The sequence below is a fragment of the Phyllopteryx taeniolatus genome, chromosome 3 (genome assembly GCF_024500385.1).
Source record: "Phyllopteryx taeniolatus isolate TA_2022b chromosome 3, UOR_Ptae_1.2, whole genome shotgun sequence".
Lineage (NCBI taxonomy): Eukaryota > Metazoa > Chordata > Actinopteri > Syngnathiformes > Syngnathidae > Phyllopteryx > Phyllopteryx taeniolatus.
In genome coordinates this window covers 17,757,233-17,772,437 of record NC_084504.1, presented here as the reverse complement: position 1 = coordinate 17,772,437, position 15,205 = coordinate 17,757,233, and the positions used below count along the sequence as shown (strand labels likewise).

The window sequence follows — 15,205 nt, the reverse complement described above, 5'->3', positions numbered from 1 at the left end:
CTCCTGCCCGATGATAGCTGGGATAGGCTCCAGCACGCCCGTGACCCTAGTGAGGAGAAGCGGCTCAGAAAATGGATGGATGGATTGATTTTAGCAAATGGCTGCAATATAACAAAGAGTGAAAAATTGAAGGGGGCCAGAAGACTGAGGGGATACCTGGGAGAATGACGAGTTAGGAAGGTGAGAGGCAGATGGGGTCGGCAATGGAAGATCAATCCACAGAAAAGTGCTAAGGAGTCTTGCATGGGCAATAAATTGCCCAAAATGCCTTGTTACTTTGTCTTGGTAGATGAACCCCTGACCAAGGCGTAATTTTTTTGCTATTATTCATATATATTGCAGTCTTAGCACAACACATGAAGACATGAGGTTGGATTACATTGGCTGTGATGTCACATACTGTATTGTCTGTATTATCAACTAGAAATAAATTATAAGACTTCTGGAGGGCCATCATCACATCATGCTGTCCTAAGAACACACTGATATAGTATTTATTTTTTTAGTTTTACTCCTTCATGCCCTCTCTTTGACTTGTTTTCACTTCTTAAATATTCTCGCAAGTGTTTGTATCCTAAGAGAAATCATGCCTTAAAACAAAGCGATCCCCTTTCCTCTGTATAAAGTTTAACACTGTCTCTCTATGTCTCTCTCTCTCTCTCTCTCTCTTTCTCACACATACACACATAGCCATACACACACGCACGCACACACACACACGCACAGTCCTGTCACTTCCCCTTTACAGAGCTTTTGGACAATGATATCGCCGGAAACAGGCAGAGTCTGACAGAGTTGGTAATAATGAATTAAGTCTGTAGCCTGGCCTGACTCTGAGATTTAAATTATAATTACTCCTGTGGGGATGGACAGGGTTATTGCCAGAGAGAGAGAAATAAATTGAAGTGAAGTGCATTTCCACTCTTGCTTTTAAGACACGCCGACATGCTCCTCAATTTGGCCTCAGTGTACCTGAGTGTTTGGGCATGAACAAAAGAACCCATGTGTTCCTGCTTATGTGTGCGTGTGGCTGATAGGGCTGTTACTTTTGGATAAAAATGGTTTTGAACAAACACCTAATTTGTTTTCTTCAATGTGGAATCAATAAACCGTGGGTCGTGACCATTGTGGGTTCTCACAGACCTATATATTTGTATTAAATTGTTGTATCTTTCCATTATACACTAACCTGTTTACCCTGCAGTTTTCTTTAGATTATTGTAGGAGCCAAGTTACTTTCACTAACTGCTTCTGTGCCCCCATAATATACAGTGGATCTAAAAAGTCTACACACCCTGTTCAAATGCCAAGTTTTTGTGATGTTTCAAAGTAAGAGCAAGATAAATCATTTCAAAACCTTTTCCACCATTAATAAATGTGACCTATGACTTTTATGCAACTCAATTGATATTTTTTTAATCTTTTCGAGATTTATTTAAAAGTTAAAAATCAACTGAAAAAGCGCAGTTGCAAAAGTGTTCACACCTTTTTATAACTGGGACGTGGCTGTGTTCAGAATTAACCAATCACATTCAAAACTCATGCTAAATAGGAGTCAGCAAAAATTTGCCAGCATTTAAAGAGCCTCTGATTAACCCAAACTAAAGTTCAGCTATTGTTTTTATTTTTACTTAACCTTTCAAAAACATAAAAAAACATATATTGAGTTGAAAAGGTTATAGGTCACATTAATGGTGGAAAAAGTTTTGAAAGGATTTACGTTGGTCTCTTTTTTTTTTTTTTTTTACTACCGCAAATTACATTTTTAATAAGAGGCTCATCCATACAAATGTTTACATTTTTCATGAGTAAATTCAATTATATGCTTTAAAAAAACAAACTCCATCTTAAGCCTGTGGTGCACAGACAGATGCTTGTAAATGTAAGCATGAGAGATAATGGAAACCTATCAGGACAGATTTTGCTCTGCATGTATGAGTAACCTGACTCCTTGTTTAGCCGCAGTATCTTTACTTGTGAGTGTCAGTAGGTGTTTCTATTCACTACTAGAGTGGGTGTGGCGTAAAACCAGAGTGAAGTGCTCGTGTGTTTGTATGTGTAAATATCTTCAACTCGCTATTCACGCCTCACTGAATTTGTGTTTTAACGTGAATGTCTCTATTGTTGTATTTTTAGTGTCGGGGCCTGAGGTTCCAGTTATTGTCAGGCTACACAGAACAAGTGCAAACTCACAGGCTAAGGCTGCACCCAATAAATCTTATACACATCCATTTCTATATATTTTACCAATTACACTGATTATCGTCACATGTTCCTGCATATTCTTGGTTTTTTTTGTCCTTTGGCTGACTGATTGTTCCACCTTTCATTTTTAGAATGCATAAAACATTACAAGGCAACAAGGAGCTCCTTTACGAATGTAAGCATAAAGAAACTACGACTAGCTGAAATGAGCATGTATGAGACTGGTGTCGAAATGTTACAACCTTAGCATTCATTTTCAACTGTAAAAGATGTATGGGATTGAACTCACTTATTCATATTTATTGCACTTCTGTATTTCATTCATACGATAGCATTGTCTTTATGCTATTTTTGTGACCCTTCTCAGTTATACTCCCCCCATCGTATATCAAATGGTTTCTATTTGAGTCTATAGTACAGAACTGAAAAGTGTATCAAACGAGCACACATAGCTACTCGTGAAAGGAAATCTGCTCATTTATCCTCTTGTTGGACGTGGCTATAAATGCCAGCTCTATATTTTTGAATAAGGGCTGGTAAAGGACATTTTCTACCCTTTTCCTCCCTTAATGAAATGTCAGGCTATTGACCCATCTTTCTCTTAAATGCTAATTTGCCAGCCTCTTTGACCTTTCACCCCGGTCCTTATGCCGTTTCAGAGCTTGTGGAGGTCATTGCGCAACCTGAAAGACGTTGGGGTGGTGCAGGTAAAAGTCATCCGGGCTGAGGGACTGATGGCAGCAGATGTCACAGGTATGATGGCAACGTCACATCCAAACACTGTGATTAATATCCTCCTATGAGCCTCATGTACTATATCAAATACTGTATGTTTGTCATGCTGTGCTTATCACACATTTAGCACATTTAGGGATTACAATAGAGATGAGCCAAACCCTCGCTCAAGTCCAACAGGTTCTACTTGATGTGTAATTGCCAGGTGTCATGATACATCACTTAATAGATGTGTATTACACATAAAATGCAGTCACTGTAGTAGTCTTGCAACGCTGCACTATTTGCATATCTGTTGTTGACCAATACTGGCCACTCATGGCAGAGTAGCATCTGCCCCATTTGCACACTGATTGAGGAGTATCTGCAACATTTGCACAATCAACATTGTCCCAGATTATCGCACTACTAGTCACTTTAAACTGCGTACACTCCTTGAAGTCTCAGCACCCTTTGCACAATAGTCATTGCACCAGACTATTGCTATATTAGTCATTCGAACTGCTCTAAGTGCTAGAGGATCTTTTTGCACAATTGTCAAAAAAAATAAATACATTTGTACCGGCATTACCAGATAACTAGCAACCCTTTATTGTCTTTATGTCTAAGATGTGTTCTCTGTCAATTGACTGTCTGTTGTCGTACTAGAGCGGCTCCAACTACCGAAGACAAATTCCTTGTGTGTTTTTGGACATACTTGGCAAATAAAGATGATTCTGATTTGAAAGTCCAGATAAAGAGTCTTTGACACTTGGGAAGGGGTTTTGGGCCAGGTCATGTAATGGGCCATAAACCACAGATAGGACGAGGAAACTCACGTTTGTTGTCGTTGTAGCAAAACACCAAACAACCCAGGGTACAGCCAAAGGTGCTAAGGGAGGACTTGTGGTCGGGGCAGAAGGCAGGAAGGTTAGGGGCAGACAGGGTCGGCAACAGAAGAGCTATAAGTGCTGGAGAGTCTTGCATGGGTGTGTAAACAATCTGTCAGCGAGTCAGTGATCAGGAGAGCCTTAAATATGTGGGCATGGCTGACTGGCTGAGGTGGGCGTGGCTCAGTGGCAGAGTGCAGGAGTGAGTGGGAAAACACCGGGACAGTACAATGACCAGTGGTCCCAATAATTCATCCCATAACAGATATTTATTACAGGGAGATCCCCAAAGTGGAATACAACCTGACTTCCAAGTTAAGAAAAATAAAATATAGTAAATATGGTAACGTGGTTGAAACTGTTCCCGTCATGAAACCGAATTAACTGTACTGGAAATGAAAAAGCAAAGCAATTTAACATTTAAAGCAAGTATGAAGTTTACAGTATAGTAAAACTAAACTAAAACTATAATAACTAAATAAAATACAGTGTTCCCTCGTTTTTCGCGGTTAATGGGGACCAGAACCCCCCGTGAAAGGTGAAAAACCGTGAAGTAGGATTTGCCCCCCCCCCCTAGGAATTTTCGGGGATGTGTATGTGGGTACCAGAATGTTTAAAATATGTAAAAAGTATTTATACTTTACATATTTGATACAAAGATTAAAACAGTACACGTATTTACTTCCATCCATCCATCCATTTTCTGAGCCGCTTCTCCTCAGTAGGGTCGCGGGCGTGCTGGAGCCTATCCCAGCTATCATCGGGCAAGAGGCGAGGTAAACCCTGAACTGGTTGCCAGCCAATCGCAGGGCCACGTATTTACTTAAATCTTGAATTATAAAACCTTATACAGTCATTAACATTTATTATACAGTAATTTTGTCCTGATAATATTAGTGTCCAAACTCACTGTCTTTTCCCTGCAATCAGCAATCCACAATGCCAATGCAGCTTCCATTTTCACAATTCTCTTACTACGCGTGTTACCACACGTTTCGCTTCCTTATTGAAGGTTATTGAAGCAGTTTTACGGATGTTTGCTTCCTCTTTCTTGATGTACCGCACATGTGCCACAGATGCATAACTTCTGCCCTCTTTGATCAAATCTAAAAGTTTCACTTTTTTGCTGATGGTCATCATCTTCTTCTTCCTCTTGGGCGCCCCGGAGGAAGCTTTCGCAGGGGCACAGCGCTTAGGCGGCATTGTAAGGGCTTGCTTAACTAATCAAAAAAATGATCGCTTAAACAAAAAAAGTTATTGCAAACACAACAGCGTGGACGAGACTGGCGAGACACAACAAGGGAAGATGCTGGGTGAGGCTGCGATGATGCGCAGCCAATCAGCTCACGGGATAAATCCACTCGTGCTCTCATTGGTCGATGTCGAGCCGGGAACCAATCACGCGCCTTGTATGAGTGCCCGTACAGTACAGGCATGTACAGGCCTGTACAAAGCCTCTGAGTCAACTCATCTCTTTGTTTGGCATGCAGGGAAACCTTCTCTTGCGCGCATCAACATGAAACAACGTGTCTTTCCGCAATATGGCTGCCGATATGGCTGTATTATTATTTTTTTATTATTTTTTTTGAATGAATATTTTGGAAAAACCTGCGAAGCACTGAAGCCGCAAAACGTGAAGTGCGAAGTGGCGAGGGAACACTGTAATGTGAAACTACTTAACCTTTGAAGAAGACTGATGGACTACATTGTATTGTTCTTATTGTACTGAGAAGTGCAGGCTCTTTCCTCAGTAGTATTAAGTATTCACCACCTTTGTGCCATACTTGGTCAGTGCGCTTGAGGCAGCAATTATAGCTTGCCTGGTCTTTTTGAATATGATACCACAAGCTTGGCACACTTTGGGCAGTTTCACCCATTCCTCTTTGCAGCATCTCTCGAGTACCTTCAGGGTGGTTGGGGAATCTCTGCACACAGCCATTTTCAGATCTCTCCAGAGATGTTCAGTCGTAGTTAAAGACATTCACAGAATTATCCTAAAGCCAATATTTGATACCTTGGCTGTGCTGAGGCTTGTTGTTCTGCTGAAAGATAAACCGTTCCCTCAGTCTAAGGTCATTTTAATACAGTTTTGAATAGTGTAAAATGTTGAACGAGTGAAATGCTGTGTGTCTTCATTTTCCGTTTACTATCATGTAAATTAATCATGTGGACAATGTGTGGGGCACATTGTACACCACCACCTAATTCAGCCAGAAATATAGTAAGTGTGAAATTTTGGTTTGAGGTATTATCATTTTTGGTGGACGCTAAATTTGTCTCTGTGTTTTTAGGGAAAAAGATGCAGGGTGCTCATTTAAATAATAGAGAAAAAGTGTGCATTTGAACCAACAAATCTCCCCCCTACCCTCCCCTTCCCTCCCTTTTCTTTCTCCAGTTGCTCCCACCGAAGCCTCCATTCTCCATTAATTCTTACTTTTAATTAGGTCTGCAGTGGACAGGCCTACTTTTTCACTCTGTATTATCTAGTTGAGAGAAGAGAAAGAGTATGTGTGAGCATGTGCGTTTGTGTGTGTGTTTCTCAGTTCGGAGCAGCCACAGTGTGTTAGCCAATACAAAGTGGAACTGCTTGATTTGGGTTATTGAGACTGGGGCAGCCAGAGAGCAGCGGCTAATGGCTCTTGTATTTCACTCGGAGCTTAAATTTACTCCGTGACCTTGTTTCACAGCTCATCATTCAGTCTGCGCTTCATGGTTAACTTCCAGAAACATTATCACGGTCGGAAAAGTTGTTTATTTATTTACTTTTTGCTTTTCACCTTGCTCCTCCTGTTTTTACCTCAGACTCTAAAGCACAGCAATAGCAATCTTAAATACGTGTTTTGTGTACTGGTGCGGTGTCTTATTTTTCCACCAGAATTATTATTATTTTTTAATAGAATATATTGAATGATTCAACTTGTGTGTCATGACTTAATGCTTTAATTCAATTCATTGTGCTGCTCCTTCTAGTGCGCCTGCTTTGGCCACCAGGGGCCAGTATAATAGTCATACAGATACATATTGTACATATGATATAGAGTTACCACTACTCTCAGTGACTCAGTAAGGCGCTATAATTCGTAATAATTCATCGCTGTCTGTTACATGTTGCGCCACTGTTTGTATTCAAATATTAGTTGATTAAAGGATTATAACACCACAACTATCGATGCTAATCTGTAGCCCATCTATGATGTTTTCCGTTATGTGTTAGCATTGAGCTAACAGGTCCATTCATCAGGCAAAGTTGTTTGGTTGTTTGAACTACAAAACATGTAATTCTCTTGTTCTATGCTTCGTTTGACTGTAAACTTCAACTGGAAGTTGCATTGAACAGCTTGAAGCCTCTTTTTGAAAGAATTGTTCACTATCTGCACAACTACTGCTTATTGTGAAATGAGTTGCATTCACTGCCACAATACAGTGCTCATATCTGAAGTTTTCCCTCACAAGTCGAGGCACCACATCGGCTGAACAACGGCTCATATCTTGTAATACGTAACTTGTATCTCAAGGCACCACTGTATTAATCTTAATTTATTTATTAATCCTTGCTTATTTGATAGACAGATTTTCCCACCGTGGATGTATTATTCTTTCCCCTACAGAGATAGTGAAGGGAAGATGATTCAAATGACAGGCAAAGGTGCTTACGCCTGTGTGCCAGTGTGTGTGTGACAGGCAGATACAACAGCTCTGTAAGAGCCGCATGAGAGCCCTCAGCACATGAACACCCTGTTTTATCAGTTGAGCCAAGAAGAGGGTCAGGAGCGATGCGAGAGACAAACAGACGGACAGACAGAGAGGGAGATGGGAGGTCAGAGAGAGAAAAATAGTTCACTCTCTCTTCTCTCGTCCCCATTCATGGTGCCTGTCTGTCTCCTCTCTTGTCTCCGCTCTCCTTTTCTTTTTCACATCACACTCCGGCCATCTCTTACTCTTAATTGAAGTGCTTTTGTGGTGTAGAACGAGAAGAATAACTGAAAATAGTCTCAAAAGCCAACAGTTCCCCTTGTCTTGCCCCTTGAGTAGATGCTTTACTGTGAGACATTTCAATAGTAATGCATTATATGCAATTTCACATCCAGCTGGAGCACCACGGATGGCATTTACTTCATTACCTCCCTCAAGCACTGTATTTTTTTTTATTGTATTCTTTTTTTCTCAAATAGCTTCCAAGGATAGTCCCATTAATTTTGTCGAGAGCTATGTATTGATGTAGTAGAAGCATAATTAAATAAATGATATTATTAAATAATACAAATGCTGTTGTTTGTAATTTGTTTATCGTTGTAAAAACGGCTGTCAATTCAAAATTTTAATTAAAGTTGCTCTGTGTTGCTCATGGACACAAATAAGGAAAATTCAATTTAACATGATATCATCATATTTCATCACATTCTGTTGTGATTTGCTGCGCTTGTGTCGTATTATCACAAGTTGATCCCTTGGGTCCTAAAGTCTGGCCATGGGTAAAACTTTAGCTACAAAATCAACGCCCCAAATGTTTGACAATTTGGAGGTCAGCCAAAATGTTCGGAAAAAATATTCCCCAAACTCAGCAATTGTGTGATGCCACAACAGATGGGTACAAGTGATGGCATAGAGAAGTGATTCTCAAAGTGTGGTACGAGTCCTACAAGTGGTACGCAAGCTTCCTCAAGTGGTACGTGAAATAATCACTGAATTAAATGTTTTAATTGTGCAGATTGTTACCATGGCTTCAACTTTTTCTCAAGTGATGCATATTGTAGTACTAATTAATGGCTTTTAAATACAGTTTTTACAATTAATTTAAGTACAGTTTTTACAATTTTACTTAATTTGCCTTGTTAACACTTTTTACTGTTGTCAAATAGGTAGTGTAGTTAAAATGTACCCTATATTTTAGAGTTCCTTACCTATCCAAAGGCCATCCATTTTCTGAACTGCTTATCCTCACTAAGGTCGCGAGTGTGCTGGCGCCAATCTCTGGGGCGTACACCCTGAACTGGTCGTCAGTCAGTTGCAGGGCACTCGCACTCACATATCCACTTACGGACAATTTAAATTCTTCAATTATCCTATGCATGTTTTTGCAATGTGCGAGGAACCCGGAGTACCCTGAGAAATCCCACGCAGGCATGGGCAAAACTGTCCACAGGGAGGCCGGATTTGAACCTGGGACCTCAGACCTGTAAGGCAGATGTGCTAACCAGTTATTCACCATGTCGCCATCCATCCATCCATTTTCCGTACTGCTTCTCCTCACTAAGGTCACAGGCATGCTGGAGCCTATCCCAGCTATCTTCGGGCGAGAGGCAGGGTACACCCTGAACCTGTCGCCAGCCAATCGCAGGGCACATATAAACAAACAACCATTCACACTCACATTCACACCTACGGGCAACCTACCTATTCAATCAACCTACCACGCATGTTATTGGGATGTGGGAGGAAACCGGAGTACCCGGAGAAAACCCACACAGGCACGGGGCCGGGATTCGAACGCCAGTCCTCAGAACTGTGAGGCAGAAGTGCTAACCAGTCCCATGTCGCCAACCTATCTAAAAATAATAATGAAAATGTTAGATGATTCACATGGATTATATTTACCACTCCAAAATCGATTTTTACATTGATGCAATTAATAGCATAAAAGCTCATGACAAGTGTTAAAATGACCAGAGAAGCTTGCCAACATCCATCCATCCATTTTCCGTACCGCTTCTCCTCACTAGGGTCGCGGGGCGTGCTGGAGCCGATCCCAGCTATCATCGGGCAGGAGGCGGGGTACACACTGAGCTGGTTGCCAGCCAATCGCAGGGCACATACAAACAAACAACCATTCGCACTCACATTCACACCTACGGGCAATTTAGAGTTGTCAATTAATGCATGTTTTTTGCTAGGAAAACCAGAGTGCCCGGAGAAAACCCACGCAGGGACGGGGAGAACATGCAAACTCCACACAGGCGGGGTCGGGGATTGAACCACGGTCCTCACAACTGTGAGGCTGACGCTCTAACCGGTCGAGCTTGACAACAAATGGCACAAATTCCATGGAGTGTGTTATTATCTTTTTGTATGACAGTTAAGAATTACTTAAAACATTGACTGTACAGTTATTTTGTTGAAAATATTTTACAAATTGTCTAGTTGTAAATTAACTGACTTTGCATGACATACGTTCAACAGATTGCATTTGAATTTGAGATCCCACAGTATTGCAATCCTATTCACCTAATTGTTTTGCCGGTGACACATTTTTGTGCCTTGGCAGAGGTCTGTGTGAGTGTGCAAAACTTTCAATTCAAAAGCCTAGCCTGGTAAAAGTGAAAAATGCAAATAAAGTCTTGAATTATAATTAATTGTGATGAGCACATCAAACTCCCGACCAACTTTAAGCTTTCCTGCGAGGCAATTACAGCCGCTTCCTCATCCGTGCCGTATTCATCCTCCACACTTATCTTGGGGTGCCCAGAAATGAGTTTGCACCCGCTCCCCTCCACACACCCTCTGGAGGCACGGTGGAGACGTGACCCGATGTGGGAGGAGCTTTACCTGGATGGTGGATCAATTGGAAGCGTGTAATGGTTAAGACAGTTGCCTCTGGTGGTAGCGGCCAATAGGGTGAAAGTTCATCACCGGTGTCAACTGACTCTCTGCGGCACCAGAGTCTGTCAAGCCATTAAAAAAACCTGAATATTAGCATGAAAAACGGGGCTCTGTGGTAACATTTTTCATCCCTTAATTTCGTTGATTGCAATCAAATTTAATTAGTCTTGATTTTTTTTCATAATAGTGAAAGCTGTGGAAGCTCCAGGATGATTTGAAATACATGTATTTCTTTAACTCTTTATTGGCACTGATTCAAATAATTGAAATGCATTAAAATTCAAATGTTCAACCTGAGGCAAATTATTGGAGTATATTAATAGATTTATTTTTAAATATGTGACTTTTTTTCGGTTGTTTATTGTTAATATCATGTGTCGTTATAATCGAGATATATATATTGTTTTTATTAATTGTCATAGTCATGATCTGCCTATGCTTGTTTCATGGATCTAGCCATAAAGTTCTCTATTTTTACCAAATATGATGTTTTCCATAAAGGCTTGAAATTTCATGTACAGTGCTTAACATTAATAACTGCACCCCAACAGATGTGTTACAAAATCTTGTTTCCTCTCAGAATCAATATTTTCTATGGCATATGTACAAACAAATTAATTTAATGTCACAAAAATGTGTATAAACCATGAATCTATTCATCCATCGATCCATCCATGAAGCCATTCATCCACTGCAAGAAGCAGAACCTTGGCCTGGTTGCCAGCCAATCGCATTACTCAGAAGCATTTCCCTATATGCCGATTAGGCCATCTAAGCAAATGCTCAGGGCGCCATGGCCTCCAGGGGCACCCACAAAATCGAGGAAACAATAACCTTAAATATACATATATTAAAATTTGTTTTTACTATTAACTTTGAAAATGAAAAAGTGAACATAGATTCAAATGTAAAACATTGCCCAATTAATATTGTACAAATGATAATACCAAATAATTACCCCACTCACATACACTTTGAAAAGCCTGGGTATTTATAGTGATAACTATATAGTATTAATAATATAGAATAACACACACAGATGCATGCAGGAGTATGCACCCCTTAATCCTTTGTCTATTTGAATGTATCTTCTTTGCTATGGTCGGAGTCATACGTGTCGATATCCACTTCAAACACGCTGCATCAATAAGACCTCCAACAACTGATATGAGAGGCAACACCTACGGCACCGCATTGATCACTGTGACATTTGCTTTGCACACCCACTAAATGTCCTGCCCTTGTCACAACATTTGAAGAAAATCACACGGATCGATGACACTCACATGAGGACAAATGGCGCGCGTGCACACACACACACACACACGCACGCACACATACAAATGCCACTGGGGGATTGAGCTCAAATTCAGCCTCATTGAGTCTTATGCGTCTAATATTCTGATTTGAGTCCTATTAATATTTTCCCCAGGACTTGGGTGACATATTTTGTTTAAATCTTCTTGGCCCAGCCTTTTCACTATATAATGAATTCAAACAAATAAAACAAGTACACGTCCAACACATTATTTTGTTGATTGAGAATGTGGCACAAGTTGATAGAAAGGTGTTATATAAATCTGAAATTTTTGAGGGAAGTTAACGTGGTGAACTGGCTGGCAAGATAATTAATGTGAGTCTAATAAATATAATAATATTATTGTAAATACGTAAGATTTTATTAACTTGGATAGATGTAATATGGGATTACTTTGAAAATGTTTGCTATTTTCCCTTTATTAGTTGGTTGCAGAAATGTCTTTTGTCTTCTTGTAATTCCTTTTCATTATTATAGTATTTAGTGTGATGTAATCTGTTACCAGTGGGGGTCCTAGCTTGAATAATACCCTGTGCGAGACCCCCATTTGTACCCATGTTTTGTTTAAAATAGATGGAATTGTAAACAAATAAGAATACAGCAACAACAAAGGATAATTAGAATTAAGGAAACAAAATTGCATTGGACCAATAAAAGAAAGCCAAGCCAAGCTGCCCTGTGCAGCCATACATATTGCACATGCCAGAAACTGCCACTGCCTTTTACCATTTATAGCGACACACATCCTTTCATATGTATTTTTAGCTCGTTGTTATGAATGTCAGGTATAATAATAATAATAATCATAAAATACAATGTATATATGTATATTTATATATGTATTATGCTTATATAAATGTGTGTACGTAAGTAAGTTCAGAGACTTGCAGCTGTCGTGGTCCAGGTTAGAGTAGATGTTGTACAACTTGCTTTATGTCAGAGATTGGGGGTATAACAAAGCTTCTTCCCTTTTATTGAAACGCTACAGTAGAGAAAGCATATACTCTGTTTTTTAAAAATTATTATTTTTTAAATAAATGTGTCAAGGCCTTTCAAGTATTTTTCCTCTCCTTTTCCTGTCTAGGTAAGAGTGACCCTTTTTGTATAGTGGAGCTGAGTAACGATCGGTTGCAGACTCACACCGTTTACAAAAACCTTAACCCAGAGTGGAACAAGGTCTTCACTTTGTGAGTATAGTTATTTTTTTTTAAAACTGCACCAATACTAACAGAAATGTACAATAGTAATTTAAGTAAAGAAAATACGTTGTTTTGTGTTTGTTTTTCTGCTCAGTGACTTTCAACTGGCTTATTGGGCTATAGATAGTATACTGCTAAATACCGTAGCAGGGTGATGGTGATACATCAAACTTCACATACTGTAAGGTCTTGAATATCTGATACATTTTTATTGAGTCCAAAGGCAAGGAATTCCCAGTGATGGGACGAGTTAATTTAATCATTCTTTGAGTGCACATCGCCCACATAGCCTCTTTTCTATACATAACATCACCCATCTCGATAGCCTACTTTTACAAATATGACACAGCTCTATTTTAGCTTGGACTTGATCGAAATGTAGTGCAATGACTTATAATGTTTATTTGATATGTTTTGACATTCATGCTAATTTAGAAGAGGATATTAAAAATATAAATAAATATACAACTTTTGTAATGCCTCGTGGGTCATTTCACATTTCACGTCTTCAAAAGGAAATTAGTCTTCTGAGTTGTGTCCTAGCTTTTGAAACTGTTAGCATGCTGTTCACTGGTCTTTTCTCGACGTGTGATCCAGTAACGTGAAGGACATTCACTCAGTACTTGAGGTCACCGTTTATGACGAGGACCGAGACAGAAGCGCAGACTTCCTGGGGAAAGTGGCCATTCCTTTACTAAATGTGAGTCCAACTGCTGATTGTTCTGTGTGATTCCTTGAGGTAAGTTGAGAGAAACTTTAGGGATGAAAACACACAGTTGAAGTTATAAAAAGCATAGGTTATTTTTGCACATGTACTGACAAGCTGGTTAGATGACAGGTAGGTAAAGCGATGAAGAAGACTGATGAGTCAAAAAAGAGATTGACAGATGAGAAGAAAGTAAGGATGTGAATGAGACGTTATGAAAATGACACTGATCAAAGATGAAATGGCACCATTCGCCGTCTCGTGTATTTCTGAAAATATATTTATATACGTGTGTCTTGTGACTGAAGCGTGTGTCGTATATATCCGCGCTGGGCTGTACAGTGTGATTCCCCAGGATAGTTAATTTCTGTTTGACAGAGGCGAGCTGCTGTGGGTAATGAACAGGTACTTGTCAGAGTTGCCACAGTTGTTTTGGGTTCCCTGTCAGAGCCGGCAGCTGGGGTTCAAAGGTGGCCCGGGGAGCCGATTCAGTCGGGTATTGCCAGACAGACGCCTGTCATGTCCCTCTCCCACAGATCCAAAATGGAGAACGCAAAGCCTACGCCTTGAAAAGCAAGGAGCTGACAGGGCCAACAAAGGGGGTCATCTTTCTTGAAATAGACGTGATTTTTAATGCTGTAAGTTTATTTTTTTATTTTTTTGCTCTTTAGATTCCCCTCTCATATTTAAAAACAAATATTTGTCCCCCATACTTTCCTCTCATTGCTGTTGTCTTAATTCTGTTTGTCCTTCCCTTCACTCACATCTCCTTCCTTGTCCCTTGCTCCCTCATCTTCATTTTGGGTCTAATTATGGAAGTCCGCTCTTAGCATCCTTTGTTCACCCATTCCCTTTCGCTGTGTGTGTCGTCCTGTAGCCGCCATCTTACTACTCACACCCACCCGCTTGCTCCAACGAGTGCGTGTGCACTATGCATGTGTTGCAACGTGACAACAGAAATGTGTAAAACGTTCGTAACAAGGCCGGTTTGACGGCCGGTCATCTCATTCATTTGGGTAAATATTTCACTTTGTTTTTTTGCGTTGTCCTCCAGGTGAAGGCTGGTCTCAGGACGCTGATCCCCATTGAGCAGAAGTACATAGAGGAGGAGCCCAGAGTGTCCAAACAGGTAAATGACTTGCTATGGTGCCCTAATTCCTCTACACCACATCATATACAAAATTGCTTGAATTTTGGAAACAGTGGTAAAATTTTTTACTTTATTTCATATCAACTAGATATTTCAGTCAGTTGCTTATTCAATGGAGAAATTATGCTCAACAAAATGTTGCATACAAAAGCAATCAAACAAAAAAACTTTTTTGCGTGTGTTTTGAACACGCATTTAAATACAAAAATTGAAGATACAAATGTTTTGGATCATGACAAAACTTTACATAAAATATGTGATTTAAATTTTTTTTGCTTCCTTTTATTTATTTAATTTAATAAGGAAAATACCAGTATTGCGTATGTACAGTATATAGAATAGAAATGGTTCAGATACAATGGAATCGTTGTGCAACTCCAAGTTTGTGTTATCAAAATTTTAAAAAAGGATAGAAAAATAAAGATA

At 39.8% G+C, this 15,205-nt stretch overlaps 1 protein-coding gene across 13 annotated transcripts in view; it reads left to right on the top strand.

Moving 5' to 3' along the window:
- Positions 1–15,205, top strand: part of mctp1a (multiple C2 domains, transmembrane 1a) — a 135,779-nt gene that overhangs the window by 60,172 nt on the left and 60,402 nt on the right. For all 13 annotated transcript variants that reach the window (XR_009787694.1, XR_009787693.1, XR_009787692.1 and 10 more), the window contains 5 exons: positions 2,865–2,958; positions 12,809–12,911; positions 13,521–13,623; positions 14,166–14,267; positions 14,684–14,758. Coding sequence is in view for 8 of the 13 variants with exons in the window: in XM_061767248.1 (XP_061623232.1) it covers positions 2,865–2,958; positions 12,809–12,911; positions 13,521–13,623; positions 14,166–14,267; positions 14,684–14,758 (477 nt within the window). In the remaining 5 variants the exon portion in view is untranslated. The remainder of the gene's footprint in view (positions 1–2,864; positions 2,959–12,808; positions 12,912–13,520; positions 13,624–14,165; positions 14,268–14,683; positions 14,759–15,205) is intronic.